The sequence below is a fragment of the Octopus sinensis genome, linkage group LG19 (genome assembly GCF_006345805.1).
Source record: "Octopus sinensis linkage group LG19, ASM634580v1, whole genome shotgun sequence".
Taxonomy (NCBI): Eukaryota; Metazoa; Mollusca; class Cephalopoda; order Octopoda; family Octopodidae; genus Octopus; species Octopus sinensis.
Genome location: NC_043015.1, coordinates 29,424,639 through 29,442,656, shown reverse-complemented (window position 1 = coordinate 29,442,656; position 18,018 = coordinate 29,424,639). Strand labels below are relative to the sequence as shown.

The window sequence follows — 18,018 nt, the reverse complement described above, 5'->3', positions numbered from 1 at the left end:
GGCAAAGTATTTCCATGGACTCTAAATGTCTAAGGGAGCCCACTTGCTATTGGGCATGCTGACAACCAGGTCAGACTGTCACTGTATATACACAATATATAAATATATACATAATTATATATTGATAGAAATGGTAAGACAACAAAAGAATGAAAGAGACCTCGATATTATGTAAATAGAGGAATTTATCTGTAAATATAATATGTCACAATTATTCACATTTGATTCCCAGTTCTAATAATTTTTTTATATTTTACATCTAATTATTTCTTTGTATAATAGTGCTCACTTGCTTAGTAAATATTGCTTTTATTATTTTATCACAGTCATAATCTCTCACTTTTAAACAAACATCATGGTAGTCCAACAACAGAGGGAGCAGCAGTTTGTCAAGTTTTACCTTCCCCTCAAAGCAACATAGAGATTTCAATTCAGCAGCCCATCTGTAAGCTTTGCAGTGTGTGTGAGAGAGAGAATATTGCAGACAGTGAATGAAATAAGCATGAAAAAAATAATCATAGAAATAAAAGGACATTACTACAGATGTATATGCCCCTGACTTTGTTGCCTCATAACATCCAGAAAAATTTATACTTTTTTAACAAAATTTTCTACAAATACTGTTTAGATGTTGTGGCTTCAGAGTATATAGGGATTTATGAGGGGTTGGAGAGAGGAATTTCGGAAAATTCACACAATCTGATTTTTCCTCCTCATAACTTTCATGAAAATGGTTATCTTTTAATTAAAATTTATACAAAAACTTCCTCATTCTTTATCATTCTTGCATGTATTGATGTTTCCCAATATTTTTTCCCTATAAATACATTTATATGCTATAAAAAAGAAAATTTGAGAAATTATGAATTTTTGCCACCAGCATGGGAGCCAGAGACACACATATGCATATATCTATGCTATAATGGAGAAAGCTGCTTATAAATTATGTTACAATTACTAAAAGTACTAAAAGAAAGCAATTATTAAAGGATTGACCGTCTGGAAATATTTTTATAGATGTTCCAAGAAATTTCCTATAATTTCAATTTCTGAAGTTTATTGAATTTTTTAAACTCCAAATTCTTGCATATTTAAATATTTATTGCATTCACTGCATCCAATTCTTCACAAATTTAAATAGTCATTGCATTCGCAGCAAAAATATTTTAAATGCAAGACATCAAATACAGGGTGTCCCCAAAAAATGTATACACATGCTGCAACAGTCTGTCATGCCAAGCATTAGAGAGGACTTTGAACAGGAAGAGTTTTATTTCCAGCAAGATGGGGCACCTCCACACTACCATCGCGATGTTAGATCCTTTCTTGATGGGATCTTGCCAAACAGGTGGATTGGACGGAGAGGTTTTGTCGAATACCCTCCACGTTCACCAGACCTCACACCACTAGACTTCTTTTTATGGGGATACCTAAAGGACAAAGTCTACGCACAGAAACCTGCAACAGTCGTTCAATTGAGGGCAACCATTGAACATGAATGTACGAATATCCCAAGGGAATTGTTCCATGATGTGTGCCATTCCATGGCTTCGTGTTGTCAGCAGTGTCTGGAGCAGAATGGACATCAGTTTGAGAACATGCGATAACAAGACAATAGAATGATATTTGTAAATTCTTTTACATGTTGAAAATTATTTGAATTATAACAAACCCCAAATTTACAATTATTTAAGGTGTGTATACATTTTTTTGGGACACCCTGTATTTCTGCAATCAGTTAGAAGAGGTAAAAAAAAAGGTGCATTGTTTCTTTGAAAGTTCTTTATATCATTAAAAAGATTTCCTGCAGTTGTAATCCTATTTTACAACACCTTGTAAACCACACTTATCAGTGAATGACTGAGTGAGTGCGAGTGTGTGTGTGTGTGTGTGTGTGTGTGTGTTGTGTGTGTGTGTGTGTGTGTGAGTAAGTGAAAGAGACAGAGAGATAAACAATTTTTTTCTTTTTAGATGTTTTCATAGATATTTTTCATTGGTAAGTAAAAAAAAAAAGCTTGATAAAAATTTTAATTTCTTATATTTTACATAATTCGAATTTGCTCAGCAGAATCAATTGAAATAACTTTATATTCTGGACAAATTTTAGGGTTCAAGATACAAATACACATTTCTGGTTTCAGTTGTTCCCAGGAAAAATATGGAGATGGATCCTGGTCATTGAAATTAAATAACAAAATTTTCGCATAACCATCAATATCCTAAAAAAAATGAAAAAAAGTTTATTATTATTTAAATAAAAATATGCATATAAATACATTAGTTAGTACTAGGTACATCACTCGTTAAGGTAAATTGAATAAAAGACTACAAATATACTCACTGTAATTATATAATTTGGTTTATAAAAAACAATTTCTTGTTTTACTATGAAAGCAACAAGAAGAACATTTCCTTTCTGATTAGCTTCAACTTCCTTTATAAAATCAACGAATATAGAAATTATTTTGAATGAAGGAAACAGCCATTGTGCGTACCGTATGGTTTTGATGAGATGATCTAAAAGAAAAATTTAGAAATTGAAATTATACAATAAGAATAAATCAAAGAAGAAAAAATATGAGAGCCATAGCACGTTTCAAGCTGAAATCAGAGTTAAGTACATAGTAAAGATGGCACAGACAAACAAGATAGATATATTGTCCTATTGAGGAATCACAACCGTGTTTCATCATCATCATCATTTAGCGTCCGTTTTCCATGCTAGCATGGGTTGGACGGTTTAACTGGAGTCTGTGAAGCCGGAAGGCTTCATCAGGCCCAGTCAGATTTGGCAGTGTTTCTACGGCTGGATGCCCTTCCTAACGCCAACCACTCCGTGAGTGTAGTGGGTGCTTTTTACGTGCCACCTGCACAGGTGCCAGACAGAGCTGGCAAACGGCCACGAACGGATGGTGTTTTTACATGCCACCGGCACGAAGAAATTGAAATTATACAATAAGAATAAATCAAAGAAGAAAAAATATGAGAGCCATAGCCCGTTTCAAGCTGAAATCAGAGTTAAGTACATAGTAGAGATGGCACAGACAAACAAGATAGATATATTGTCCTATTGAGGAATTACAACCGTGTTTCGTGGTCTGCTGCCACAACAGCTCCTTTATAGGATCAAGTTAGCTCAAGACATCATCAGGAGGAACCACGTCCGGTTTCGGCCCCTACTCCTGTGTGATAAATCAGTAAATGTAAGGTATTCACTGTTTTTATATGCTTATTCCAAAATTATTTCAAAACACGGAACTTACCTCTCATAGCATCCTTCGAGTTATTGGAAGATTTACAGGATTTCTTGTGAAGAGGCCATGCGGATATTTGACAAGATTTTGAGCAATATTTTGCAATTTTGCATTTGGCACATTCCTTTAAATGTTCATCGAACTTTCCACAGTTATCACATTTTTCAGCTTCATAAATCAAGGAACCAACCAATGTATGTAAATAAAAGATATACATCAACATATAACGAAGGTTAATTTTTATTTTAAACAGATCTCATAAGAACGACAAAACAATATCAGTCTACTTATATAGGAAATCAAATGTAATTTATATTTTTGGTTGTTTCTTCAAACCAAAAAAATAAAACAAAACCATAATTAGATGATGTTATTTAATCATGTATTGAATGTTAATTATCGGATTGAATTAATTTGTTTAATGTCTGTTTTTCCATGGTAGGCACAGGTTGGACAGAAATATACTGAAGCTAGATTTTATGGTCAGATGCTCTCCCTGTCCCCAACCCTTACTTTTTTCTCAACTAGGGATTTTTTTCACAGGTCTTCAAAGGTGCAGACTGATCAATGAAAATATCAACAAGGGATACTTTTTTACTCTTTTTTGCTTGTTTCAGTCATTTGACTGCGGCCATGCTGGAGCACCGCCTTTAGTCGAACAAATCGACCCTGGGACTTATTCTTTTTGTAAGCCCAGTACTTATTCTATCAGTCTCTTTTGCCGAACCGCTAAGTAACGGGGACATAAACAAACTAGCGTCGGTTGTCAAGCAAAGCTAAGGGGACAAACACACACACATATATATACATATATACGACGGGCTTCTTTCAGTTTCCGCCTACCAAATCCACTCACAAGGCATTGGTCGGCCTGGGGCTATAGCAGAAGACACTTGCCCAAGATGCCACGCAGTGGGACTGAACCCGGAACTATGTGGTTGGTTAGCAAGCTACTTACCACACAGCCACTCCTGCGCCTATCAAGGGATATTAAATACAATTCATTGTTTCATTCGAGTGAAACCATAGGATGTCAACACTCATGCATACAAACTATACACATAGGCTTCCTACAGTTTCTGTCTACCAAATTCACTCACAAGGCATTGGCCAGCCCAGAGATATAGAAGAAGATATTCCCCCAATGTGAGACTGAACCTGAAACCTCACGGTTCTGAAGCAAACTTCTTAACCACTGCGTGGCACCTTGGTCAAGTGTCTTCTACTATAGCCTCGGGCCGACCAAAGCCTTGTGAGTGGATTTGGTAGACGGAAACTGAAAGAAGCCCGTCATGTAAATATGTGTGTGTGTGTTTGTCCCCCCCAACATCACTTGACAACCGATGCTGGTGTGTTTACATCCCTGTAATTTAGTGGTTCGGCAAAAGAGACCAATAGAATAAGTACTAAGCTTACAAAGAATAAGTCCTGGGGGGGGGGGGGGTCGAATTCCTCAACTAAAGGCGGTGCTCCAGCATGGCCGCAGTCAAATGAATGAAACAAGTAAAAGAGTATACCCTGACACATTGTATCCAATACTCTACCACCTCTGTCAAGTCTCCACCTTTATAGTTATAATAATTATATACCAATTTCTTTACTACCCACAAGGGGCTAAACACAGAGGGGACAAACAAACGGATTAAGTTGATTATATCGACCCCAGTGCATGACTGGTACTTATTTAATCGACTCCGAAAGAATGAAAGTCAAAGTCGACCTCGGCGGAATTTGAACCCAGAACGTAGTGGCAGATGAAATACTGCTAAGCATTTCACCCGGCGTGCTAACGTCTCTGCCAGCTCGGCGCCCTAAGCCCTAGTTATAATAATTATATACCTTTTACTAGAACACACTGTGACAATTTATCCAGAGACTGTTCCTTACAGTGTAACACGATTTTTGTCTTTGGGTAGCAACTGTTATTCCCTATTTGCTGACCCCTAGAAAGTATGAAAAATAGCTAATATTTCCTTGAAACTTTACTTTTCTTACATTTACTCAAGCCCTAAAGAATCCCTCTCAACACATGGCTACAAAGCTCTCTCACTATTCCTCACCATCAGAGATGCACACATTGTCATCCACTAAGGGATGTGCTCAAACGGTTAAGGTTAAGCGAGGCGGCGAGCTGGCAGAAACGTTAGCACGCCGGGCGAAATACTTAGCGGTATTTCGTCTGCCGTTACGTTGTGAGTTCAAATTCCGCCGAGGTCGACTTTACCTTTCATCCTTTCGGGGTCGATTAAATAAGTACCAGTTACGCACTGGGGTCGATATAATCGACTTAATCCGTTTGTCTGTCTTTGTTTGTCCTCTCTGTGTTTAGCCCCTTGTGGGTAGTAAAGAAATAGGTTAAGGTTAAGCAACTGACAAACAAATCTGTGGTATTGAGCAGAATATTTGCTATAATGATATTTCTGCTTCAGCAACTCAGCACTGAATCTGTTTGAAATGTAATGGAAAATAGGTCAGTTTCAAAACCTTGATGTGCAGGTCACAAAAGCAAAGAGTGAAGGGAATGGTAGTCATTTCCTTTGATTTCTACAAAGGAGCATATAGGAAATAACACTTTATAACTGCCCCACCCCTCAAAAGAAAAAAAAATTTCTTACATAGTGTTATTGTTATTATTGAATCTGTCACTCACCTTTGACTGATTTTTTAACGGCACTTTTATCATCTTTAGGCTTTGCAGTTCTGCAGGAATTCTTGTGATGTTTCCAGTCAGCTGTTTGACAAATTTTGGAACAATATTCTATTTTGTTGCAAGCAGCACATTTTTTCAATGCTACATCTGACTTTTTACACCTGGCACATTGACCTGTTTACAGAAATGAAAATCAGAAACTATCAAAAACATCTATAATATAGGTGACATTGTATTTAAAAGTGTTAACATTACTATAGCTAAGGATACGATGGCACGCTGGCAAAATCATTAGTACTTACTGGTTGTTTTTCTGGTTCTTTATATTCTAAGTTCAAACCTCACAATATCACATTTGTTTTCCATTGTTTTGGAGTCAATAGGGTAAGTACAAGTCAAGTACTTAACCTTTTCATTACCAACCTGGCTGAAACTGGCTCTGGATCTGAGTACAAATGTCTTGTTTTCATAAGTTTTGAATTAAAATCTTCCACCAAACCTTAGTCACAATTTATGTTCCTAACACTAGCTTAATTATAACTAAGTTATTTTACTAAATTCTTTGTTATATTTAAAGTAAGTGAAAGAAACACAGAGCATCTGAAAATAAATACAGTGTAATCCAATAATGTCCTCTCTCTAAAATTGCTGGCCTTGTGCCAAAATTTGAATCAGTTATTATAAGAAAGGATGGTGAATCGGTAGAACCATTAGAGCTTTAGAAAAAAATACCTTGACATAGCTATTCTTGCTTTTACATTTTGAGTTCAAATCCTGCTCAGGTCGACTTTGCCTTCATACCCTTCAGGGTTGATAAAATAAACTACCAGTCAAGTCCTGGGATCTATTTACCTGACTTTGCCTTCATACCCTTCAGGGTTGAGATAAAATAAACTACCAGTCAAGTCCTGGGATCTATTTACCTGACAAATCCCCTCTAACAAATTTCAGATCATGTGCTTAAGCTAGAAATAGTTATTATGGGTAAAGAGTTTATTCCAATTTCGTTCACTTTTCAATGTGTAACAGATACTCTTTTACTCTTTTACTTGTTTTAGTCATTTGACTGCGGCCATGCTGGAGCACCGCCTTTAGTCGAACAACTCGACCCCGGGACTTATTCTTTTTGTAAGCCCAGTACTTATTCTATCGGTCTCTTTTTGCCGAACCGCTAAGTGACGGGGACCGTAAACACACCAGCATCGGTTGTCAAGCAATGCTAGGGGAACAAACACAGACACACACACATACACATATATACATATATACGACAGGCTTCTTTCAGTTTCCGTCTACCAAATCCACTCACAAGGCATTGGTTGGCCCGGGGGCTATAGCAGAAGACACTTGCCCAAGATGCCACGCAGTGGGACTGAACCTGGAACCATGTGGTTGGTTAGCAAGCTACTTACCACACAGCCACTCCTGCGCCTAATGAGTGACTAACTTTCCATACAGACACACCACAGCCTATACTTTCAGGTATTTCGAATAAAGTTTTCAGAAATAACCACAAGGTTTACCATAAATTCTGTGAAATATTCACAGGGCCCTGCTGGTATAAGATAAATGTGGTTATGTGCTAAGAAGCTTGCTATCCAACCACAATGCTCTGGGTTCAGTTCTGCTACATGGCACCTTGGGCAAGTGTCTTCTATAGCCTCAGGCTGACCAAAGTCATGTGAGGGGACTTGGTAGACCGAAACTGAAAGAAGTCCAGCATGTATATATATATATATATATATATATATATATATATAGTTAATCCAAACAAGAAAACACAAAAAAACACAACAACGCGAGGACGTGGAACAAATATAGTATTATTGGACGTTCAGGAAAGAAGGAGTGTTCAACATTTCGAGCGGAGCTCTTCGTCGGAAACATAGGAGAAGGAAAGACATAGGAAAAAATTACCAACGGTACACACGAGGTCACATATATATATATACATAAATACATACATGCATACACACACACACACACACACATACATATATATATATATATATATATATATATATATATATATATATATATATATATATACTGATCAATAGGTATCCAGACCGTTGCTATAGTAACAAAGCTAAAACATGAAGAGTGAAGCCACTCGGCAGAGATTGACTCTGAACTCTGCTGTACATGTGCACGAAGTTTTAACATTCTAGCTCACGTTCACTGTTTACAGCAGTACTTGGAAGGAAGGTGAGTAGAGTGTGATCATCACAATGGCCATAAGAGAGAAAGTTGAGCAGAGAATCTGCATTAAATTTTGCCAAAAGCTTGGTGATACCTGTTCAGAGGCCTATGCTAAGTTATCAAAAAGTTTCCAACACAGTCAAGGATATTTATGTGTGTGTGTGTGTGTGTGTGTGTGTGTGTGTGCACGTGCACGTCTTCGTGTCTGTGTTTGTCCCTCACCACTGCTTGACAGCTAGTATTGGTATGTTTATGTCCCTCTAGCTTAGCAGTTTGGCAAAATAGACTGATAGAATAAGCACCAGGTTTCAAAACAAGTTGATTAGTTTGACTAAAAATTCCTCAAGGCAGTGCCACAGCATGGTTGCAGTCTATTGAATGAAAAAAGGTAAAAGTATAACCACACACACGTTTACATGTAGATTATCGGAATATAAGGCAAAGGTGAATTGATGGCAAGAAGTGGTAGAGTGTACAGTGGTGCAGAGGAGTGCATAGTGGTATAGTATAAGTGTATAGGTGGCGAGCTGGCAGAAACGTTAGCACGCCGGGCGAAATGCGTAGCCGTATTTCGTCTGCCGTTACGTTCTGAGTTCAAATTCCACCGAGGTCGACTTTGCCTTTCATCCTTTCGGGGTCGATAAATTAAGTACCAGTTATGCACTGGGATCGATATAACCGACCTAATCCGTCTGTCTGTCCTTGTTTGTCCCCTCTGAGTTTAGCCCCTTGTGGGTAGTAAAGAAATAGGTAACTTTCTAGGTGCAATCCCGTGGTCAGTCATGACCGAAGGGGTTCCCGGCATAGTGCAGTAGCGTATGTCTGTTGTGGCATAAAGATAGGGTCCTGTGCTGTAGAGGATGTATACAGTGGTACTCTGATGGTATACAATGCTAAGGTGATACAGTGGAGGTTGTGTTGCGGTAGAATATTATGGTACAGAGATGTTATATTGTGTTGAGGTACTGTATTATGGTGTAGTGTCGTTATACTGTTTCGTGGTGTTATAATGTGTTGGGAGAGATGTTGCCAGCGCCACCCCGACTGGCTTCTGTGCCAGTTGCACATAAAAAGCACCATCCGAACGTGGCCGTTGCCAGCGCCGCCTTGGCTGGCTTCCGTGCCGGTGGCACGTTAAAAGCTCCAACCGATCGTAACCGATGCCGGACCCCCCTGGCACCTGTGCAGGTGGCACGTAAAAAGCACCCACTACACTCACGGAGTGGTTGGCGTTAGGAAGGGCATCCAGCTGTAGAAACTCTGCCAGATCAGACTGGAGCCTGGTGCAGCCCCTGGCTTCCCAGACCCCGGTTGAACCGTCCAACCCGTGCTAGCGCGGAAAACGGACGTTAAACGATGATGATGATGATGATGATGATATTTCTTATTTCTGTAACTCACTTTTAACTGATTTTTCACTGGGGGAAGAGTCATCAGCTTCTACTTTTGAAGGCTTGCACGAATCTTGTGATGTTCCAATGAGCACTTTCACATTCTTTAGAACAATTTCTACACTGTTACAGCCTGAACATTTTCTCATTGACCTGGAACAATTGGCACATTCACCTGTTTCGAGAGATAAGAAAAACAAAAACATCAAACACACCCACAAACTTTTATTTAAGAGTTTATGTTGCTAATGTGAGAAAGGATTTTGTCATAGTCGATAAGATGCTGCAGCTATTGTTGATGTCTTAATCATACTTAGAACCGTGTAACGTTTTTCATGAGACTACATAAAAGATTCTAAAAAATTTCTGCTGCAAAATGGTTTTAAGATAGGGAGATTCTATTCCCCTATTGTTTACTGTTTCCAATCTACTTTAGAATATTCTTGTAACATTTTTTAAACTGAGATTTAAAATCGATTTGCAGACAACAGAGTACTCAGGTGAGAGATTTGAGTGAACTTCAAATGATGTTAAGATGACTTAATATAGAATGCAAAAGTAATAGGTTTAAGAATGAACATTAAAAAGAAGATGAAATAAAGTTCAAAGTGAGAGATGAAATACTCAATATTAAAGTTAAAGAAAAATCCTTTTAAAGAGAAAAAATTACACTAACTTCAGTAAGATTGTGGTGTATGCGAGAGATTTGAAATAAAGGCACCTACCTTCTCTTTGTTCAGAGGGAGACCCCTCAGCGGTAATGGATCCTTCAACACAGCCCGACCCGAACGCTAGAAATAGCAGCTGCTTCCCCCAACCTTAACAACATGCTGACCCGACTCTCTCGCTCGGCGACCGAGATCGAAAAGGGCGAATGCCACCCTACCTGCGCGCGCGTCACTGCTACCCCTTCCGGTCAGCTCCCCAGCTGCTGACATCATCCCACAAAGATTTACACCCACCAAAAAATTTAAATGGTGAATTAGTATGAGCTTGAAAGTCAGGCCTTTACCTAAGATAGAGTCAAGACTTTTCCTAAGGATGAAGTCAACTACACACAACTGCCTACGTACACCAAGGCTCTTTCACAACGGCTCAAAACGTTTCATAGCATAAGACATAAGAGGAGATTTATGAACACATTCCACTCTATCATTGCTCAATGCTGAGTAGCTTTGGCTGGTCAATACACCTATCCTGAACAACAGACCGTATCAGGTATATTTTGGCGAGTTCCATGCCCTAAAGGAGGACAAAGACCAATCTGTTGCATGGATGTTATTGGCAGACACACAACAGGAAATTGAAGACATTAACAAAGATAATTGGAGGCGAAGACTCCTGGAATGCCATTTTGAAGGACATCTCAGTTGCGGCTTCTTCAAAAAGAATTTAAGCTGGCAAGTATTTGGAATGGCAACTTTGGTCTTTGAAATTAAATGCTGCTAAAACTTTCAAAGACTAGTTTACAACCAGAGAATCACCACAAGAATTTTTTATGATGCAGGAACACAGAATCTGTCTAGACTTAGCATGGAAGTTAAGAGCAGGTCAAGATGTTTATAAATGTATTATGAGTGAAATATAATGAAAGGAGAGAGGTGTGGTTGCATAGGAGAGAGGCATGGTTGGGTGGTCGAGAAGACTGCTTCTGAATCACATGATTTCAGGTTCAGTCTCACTGCATAGCATCTTGGGAGTCTTCTACTAAAGTCCCAGGTTGACAAAGCTTTTGTGGGGGGATTTCATAGATGGAAACTGAAAGAAGCCTATTGGTTATACACACATATGTATATAATAATTATTTATATATATGTAGGTATGAGTAAATGCATATTTGTGTCACCTTGGCTTGTCTTCATGACTGTTGTAAATAAATGTTATTCGTTTCCACTATTGTGTGAAAATATGTCTGGCCATAGAAAATCTGCTTCGGGAAACTCTATCCGACCCTTGCAATCAATGAGAAGGAGACATTAAGAACTATGATGATGATGATGATGATGATGATGATGACTAAAAAGAAATGAATGGGATTCAAAAACAAGCAAAGCAAAATGCTATAATCAAAGTCATCACTTTTGCAAGGGAATTCGGTTAGTCATGGTCATAGGTAGATGATAATAAGAGAAAGATACATAGATAGATAGATTGAGAGATAGATAGAGAGAGAGAGGGAGAGAGAGAGAGAGAGAGAGAGAGAGAGAGAGAGAGAGAGAGAGAGAGAGAGAGAGTGGTGGGGTTCTGGGAAACGAAAGAAACAGAACAAGATAAAGGGATGAAATGGCTATGACAAAAATTGGATCTCTTCCAATCCCAGCAGGACCTAACGTTATGGAGAAATGAAAGGAACACACTTGGCCACCAATTAGAAATCAATGGCTGAATCGATTGATTGAGTGATGGTAATGAAATATTTTACAAATATATTGCTGCTGAAAATAGCAGCATTAAAACGATGTTCATCTCCTCCCTGAAGGGCAATAAATGTGCAGGAGTGGCTGTGTGGTAAGTAGCTTGCTAACCAACCACATGGTTCCGGGTTCAGTCCCACTGCGTGGCATCTTGGGCAAGTGTCTTCTGCTATAGCCCCGGGCCGACCAATGCCTTGTGAGTGGATTTGGTAGACGGAAACTGAAAGAAGCCTGTCGTATATATGTATATATATATATATATGTATATATGTGTGTGTGTCTGTCTTTGTCCCCCTAGCATTGCTTGACAACCGATGCTGGTGTGCTTACGTCTCCATCACTTAGTGGTTCGGCAAAAGAGACTGATAGAATAAGTACTGGGCTTACAAAGAATAAGTCCTGGGGTCGATTTGCTTGACTAAAAAAGGCAGTGTTCCAGCGTGGCCGCAGTCAAATGACTGAAACAAGTAAAAGAGTAAAAGAGTAAGAGTATATCTATTAACACAGATACATTATGTGTTAGTGGAGGTATATATTAGTTTTGTAGAGGTATACAAGTATGTAGGAGAGGTGGACAGCAGTGTAATAGAGATGTACAGCAATATGGTGGAGTAATAAATTTCCTGCTTCTATCACTTACCTTCAACTGAGTTAATACTAGAACTTTCATTACCTTTAGACTCTGAAATCTGGCATGATTTCCTGTGATCTGTCCAGTCAGCTATTTGACAAACTTGGGAACAATATTCTCTATTGTCGCAGGCTGGACATTTTATTAACTTTACATTTGATCTTTTACATTTGCCACACCGACCTGTTTAGGAGATGAAGAATAAATATTAAACATTTCTTCTACATGTGTGATAGAGTTCCATTTAAAAGAGTCAATAATTTTAATATAAGAAGGTGGAGAGCTGGCAGAAATGTTAGCATGCCAGGCAAAATGCTTAGCAGTATTTCGTCTTTCTTTACATTCTGAGTTCAAATTCTACCGAGGTCGACTTTGCCTTTCATCCTTTTGGGGTCGATAAATGAAGTACCAGTTGTGTACTAGGGTTGATCTAATCGGCTGGCTCCTCTCCCCCAAAATTTTAGGCCTTGTGCCTAGAGTAGACAAGAATATTTTTGATATAAAGTTGTTTGTTCATAGTGGGTGTTTTTGTGTGGTAAAACGTTTGCTTCCAAATCATGTGGTCCTGGGTTCAGTCCAACTGCATGGCACCTTGGGTAAGCATTTTCTACTATTGTCATCAGCTGACCAAAACCTTAGGAGTGGATTTGGTGGAGAGAAACCTCTTCTATGTATATGTGTAATGATGTAGTAGTGAATGAGTATATATTTGTGTAGTGGTAGTATATATTTATGCTGTAGGGGTATATATTTATGTATGTTGTTTGTTCCTTCTTGAGCCATGCCTGGCTCATAAAGGCTGGTTTCCTGGTTTCACTGACGTACAGGTTCCCCACCTGGATGGGACATTGGTACGTTGCAGGTGAGCTGCTAGATGCAAGAGTGAGAGAAAGTTGTGGTGAAAGAGTCAGCAGAAGTTTACCATTACCTTCTGCCGGAGCCACATGGAGCTTAGGTGTTTCACTCATAAACACACACATCACTTGGTCTGAGGTTCGAACCTGCAATCCCTCGACTATGAGTCCACTGCTCTAACCAATAGGCCATGTGCCTCCACATATACTTATGTATGGAGGTATATATTTAAGTAGTGGGGGTTTGTATTTATGTAATAGAAGAATATATTTATGTAGAGGTGATATATCTTAAGTAATGGAGGAATATTTTTATGTGAAGGGAGTATATATTTATGTGGTGGAAGTCTAAAATGGTATTGTTGAAAAACAAATTTCTTACTTCGGTCACTCACCTTTGACTGATATTTTACTGGAACTTTCATCATCTTCAGTCTTAGCAGGTTTGCATGAAGTCTTGTGATGTTCCCAGTCAGCTGTTTGACAAACTTTGGAACAATATTCCACATTGTTGCAAGCAACACATTTTTTCAGTGCTACACCTGACTTTTTACACCTGGCACATTGACCTGTTGGGGGAGGTGGAAAACAGAAAATATCTGAACACTTCTACCACATGTATGATTTAAAAGTTTTAATGTCTTTGTATATAGATAGGCCGACCTTTCTTGGCAGTAGATTTTGGTTGGAATAACTCAACTGGTATGCCAGAAAATAACGTAGTGCAGTATTGGAGGCATAAATTGGGGTACAGTACTGCAGGTAATGGGTTAGTGGGGGAATAATTTACCTGCTGTTAACACTCACCTTTAACTGATCTTTTACATGAAGTCTTGTGTTGTTCCCAGTCAGTTGTTTGACAAATTCTTGAACAATATTCTACACTGTTGCAGCCAGAACATTTTTTCAGCCCTGCACCTGACTTCTTACACCTGGCACATTGACCTGTTTGGACAGACGTAAAACATAATATATGAAACACTTCTACCAGGTGTGCAATTGAAATGTGTTAATGTGGCTGTTGTGGGTAAAGAGTTTATTTATAAGTGACCAAAGATGATGCCAGTTGATTGTGTAGCAACCCTCAGTTGAAGAATTTAGTCATTCATCAGTTTGTTGAGCCAACAAGGGAGCAGTGTCTCTGACATGCCTTCATTATACAGAACACTACCTCTCTTGTCTCCCTTCTTTGTGTGTGTATGTATGTGTATGTCAATGCTTAGTTTTATTTCAAGGTTTCTTGCCAATAGAGTAAGAGCCAGTTTCTAACCTGGATCCAAGGCTCCTTCATTGGAATTTCAACATCAACAACATCAGTTAAGTACCAGTTACGCACTGGGGTCAATGTAATCAACTTAATCCCTTTGTCCGTCCTTGTTTGTCTCCTCTATGTTTAGCCCCTTGACTGGCTTCCGTGCCGGTGGCACATAAAAAGCACCATCTGACCGTGGCCGTTTGCCAGACTTGTCTGGCACCCGTGCTGGTGGCACGTAAAAAGCACCCACTACACTCATGGAGTGGTTGGCGTTAGGAAGGGCTTCCAGCTATAGAAACATTGCCAGATCAGACTGGGCCTGGTGCAGCCTTCTGGCTTCCCAGACCTCAGTTGAACCGTCCAACCCATGCTAGCATGGAAAGCGGACGCTAAACAATGACGATGATGATGATGATGCCTATCTTGGCAGTAGATATTGGTCTGAATAATTCGACTGATATGCCGGAAAATAATGTGGTACGGTATAAGTTAGTGTACAGTACTGAAGGTATATAGTGGTTTAGTAGAGAAACTATTTACTTTTTACTGATCTTTTACATGAAGTCTTGTGATCTGTCCAGTCAACACTTTGACAAGCTCTTGAACAATATTCTACAATGTTGCAGCCAGAACATTTTTTCAACACTGCATCTGACTTTTTACATCTGGCACACTGACCTGTTTGGGAAGAAGGTGAAAAACAGAAAAAAAATCAAACACTTTTACAACATGTATTATTTAAAAGTCTTAATGTTGTTACTGTGGATGAAGTGTTTATTTAGGATAACCACTATAACCCTAAGGATGCCAAGTGGTTAAATAAAGATATTCCTCTCTCATACCTCCTGATATTTTATGGTTTTTATATTCATATACATCTATCTATTTATCTACACACACATATATATATAATGTATGTATGTAACTACAGGGGTATCAAATGATTGGATCAGGTGATAAAAGTTATAGAGAGGGTCATAGCCCAACTAATTAGGGATAGAGTTAACCTAGATGAGATGCAGTTTGGTTTTGTGCCAGGTAGAAGCACCACTGATGCTATATTTCTGGTAAGGCAACTGCAGGAGAAATACCTAGCCAAAGATAAATCTTTGTACCTGGCTTTTGTAGACTTGAAGAAGGCCTTTGACACGGTCCCCCGATCTCTCATCTGGTGGTCAATGTGGAAACTGGGGATAGATGAGTGGCTAGTAAGAGCTGTACAAGCCCCGTACAGGGATGCTGTCAGTAAGGTGAAGGTTGGCAACGAGTATAGTGAAGAATTCTGAGAAGTTGGGGTTCGCCATGTATGTAGCGAGCTGGCAGAAACGTTAGCACGCCGGGCGAAATGCGTAGCTGTATTTCGTCTACCGTTACGTTCTGAGTTCAAATTCCGCCGAGGTCAACTTTGCCTTTCATCCTTTCGGGGTCGATAAATTAAGCACCAGTTACGCACTGGGGTCGATATAATCGACTTAATCCGTTTGTCTGTCTTTGTTTGTCCTCTCTGTGTTTAGCCCCTTGTGGGCAGTAAAGAAATATGTATGTATTTATGTAGTTGAAATATAAAATGGCTTAGTTAAGGGAAATATTTCTTGTTTGTATTACTAACTTTTAACTGATTTTCCATTGGAACTTTTATCAACTTTAGTCTCTGAAGTCTTGCATGAAGGCTTGTGTTGTTTCCAGTCAGTTGTTTGACAAATTTTGGAACAATATTGTACATTGTTGCAACCAGTACACTTTTTCAGCACTACACCCGACTTCTTACACCTGGCACATTGATCTGTTTTGGGAAGATGAAAAGCAGAAATATCAAATACCTCTTCAACATGTATGTTCCATTTAAAAGTGTTTACATTGTTAATGCGAGTCAGAAATTTGTTTATAGTTGGGAGTTGATGTTAGAAACAATTGTAATATGTTTTGGAGCAAAAAGTAATACCTAAGTAACTGGAGGTAATCAAATGAGATAATTTTACCATCATCATTTCCTTGTCATCATTTAATGCCCACTGTTCCATACTTGCATGGGTCAGATGGAGTTTGTCGAGACAGATTTTCTATGGCCAGGTACCCTTTCTGCTGCCAGTACTTACCTCTTTCTAAGCAATGTAACATTTCCCCATGGCCAAATGTTTTCCATGGATGACTGGAAAGGAACAACATCTCTTGTATGATGCTGATATTTGTTTACAACCATCATGTGATGTCAAGAAGGGTACAAACATAAACAGAGAATTCCACTCACAAGGCTTTGATCAGCCCAAGGCTGTAGTAGAAAACACTTGCCCAAGGTGCCATACAGTGGGACTGAACTCAAAACATCATGGTTGGGATGCAAGCTTCTTAACCACACATGCAGCTAAGCTAGCAGCATTTTATCGATTGATAAGTTATTGTGGTGTTAGCAGTGTTATGGGCTGTGATGAGCTATGTGGTGTTGGTGGAGAGGATGACAGATGAGGTGGGTGGAAGTAAGGCTTGCAGGGGCCGGCAGAAGAGTGAAAGATGCATGGGCAGGAAGCACGTGTGGTCAGTTCCAGCACAGACGGCAGAGTGACAAGACGTGTTGAATTCGTGAAAGAGACCGCTGATTTTGCCGAGGTAAGGCCTTTTGTATTTCTCTCTCCCATTGCTTCTTTTTCTGTTGTCCTTTTCCTCCATCACACTACAGTTATAAATATATTATACTAGCAGTATCGCCCAGCGTTGCTCGGGTTTGTAAGGGAAATAACTATATAAGCATTTTTAGAGAGCTACTTCCCTTATATAAACCGAGCAAAAAATGCATTAAAAATGCGGAAAAATGATGGTAAATTTTTTTTAAATCGTAGACTCATCATAGACGTGCACTAATACCCAGAAAGGCTCGATATGAATCACGACTATAAGATACCCGCTTTTGGTTAAACTGCACCGCAAAATGTGGGAATAGTTAGGAATCTAAATCAGAGTAGGCAGACACACACACAACTTCAGTTTTATATATAAAGATTTGGTTATGGTATGTGGAGAAAGCAGAACAGGATTTGGTAATAATTTCGTTTAAGTGTCTAACACAAAAACCAAGCTTTTTAGACATTTAAATACAGATTGCTAATATATTATAATGTGATATGCTGTGGTGGTGTAACAGAGACATATTTTTGTATTGGAGGTGGTACAGTCGATGTACAGTGTGATATAGTATGTTGTATTAAGGCTTTAGTAATGGAATAATTTGCCTGTTTCTAGCACTCACCTTTATCTGAGCCTGTACCGAAACTTTCGTCATCTCTAGATTCTGGAAGCACACAGGAGGTCTTGTGGTGTTCCCAGTCAATAATTCGACAGAGTGTGGAACAGTATTCTACCTTGTTGCAGGATG

At 39.0% G+C, this 18,018-nt stretch overlaps 1 protein-coding gene and 1 long non-coding RNA gene across 3 annotated transcripts in view; one reads left to right on the top strand and one right to left on the bottom strand.

The window, feature by feature from the left end:
- Positions 1-1,308: 1,308 nt before the first annotated feature.
- Positions 1,309-11,696, top strand: LOC118767148. Its single transcript, XR_005003048.1, has 3 exons — positions 1,309-1,884; positions 8,567-8,571; positions 11,678-11,696. It is a non-coding gene; the product is annotated as an uncharacterized LOC118767148 (long non-coding RNA).
- The window catches only part of LOC115222007, a 41,876-nt gene continuing 25,785 nt past the window's right edge, over positions 1,928-18,018 (bottom strand). The window contains exons 3-13 of one of the 2 annotated variants that reach the window (XM_036511239.1): positions 17,893-18,018; positions 16,261-16,434; positions 15,192-15,329; positions 14,204-14,341; positions 13,792-13,965; positions 12,585-12,725; positions 9,508-9,672; positions 5,905-6,078; positions 3,264-3,443; positions 2,342-2,517; positions 1,928-2,219 (exon numbers count right to left, since the gene is read on the bottom strand). The exon at positions 17,893-18,018 is cut by the window's right edge and continues 48 nt beyond it. In XM_036511239.1, the coding sequence (XP_036367132.1) occupies positions 2,043-2,219; positions 2,342-2,517; positions 3,264-3,443; positions 5,905-6,078; positions 9,508-9,672; positions 12,585-12,725; positions 13,792-13,965; positions 14,204-14,341; positions 15,192-15,329; positions 16,261-16,434; positions 17,893-18,018 (1,763 nt within the window). In that variant the 3' untranslated portion in view covers positions 1,928-2,042. The remainder of the gene's footprint in view (positions 2,220-2,341; positions 2,518-3,263; positions 3,444-5,904; positions 6,079-9,507; positions 9,673-12,584; positions 12,726-13,791; positions 13,966-14,203; positions 14,342-15,191; positions 15,330-16,260; positions 16,435-17,892) is intronic. The other variant, XM_036511240.1, reaches the window with a different exon arrangement.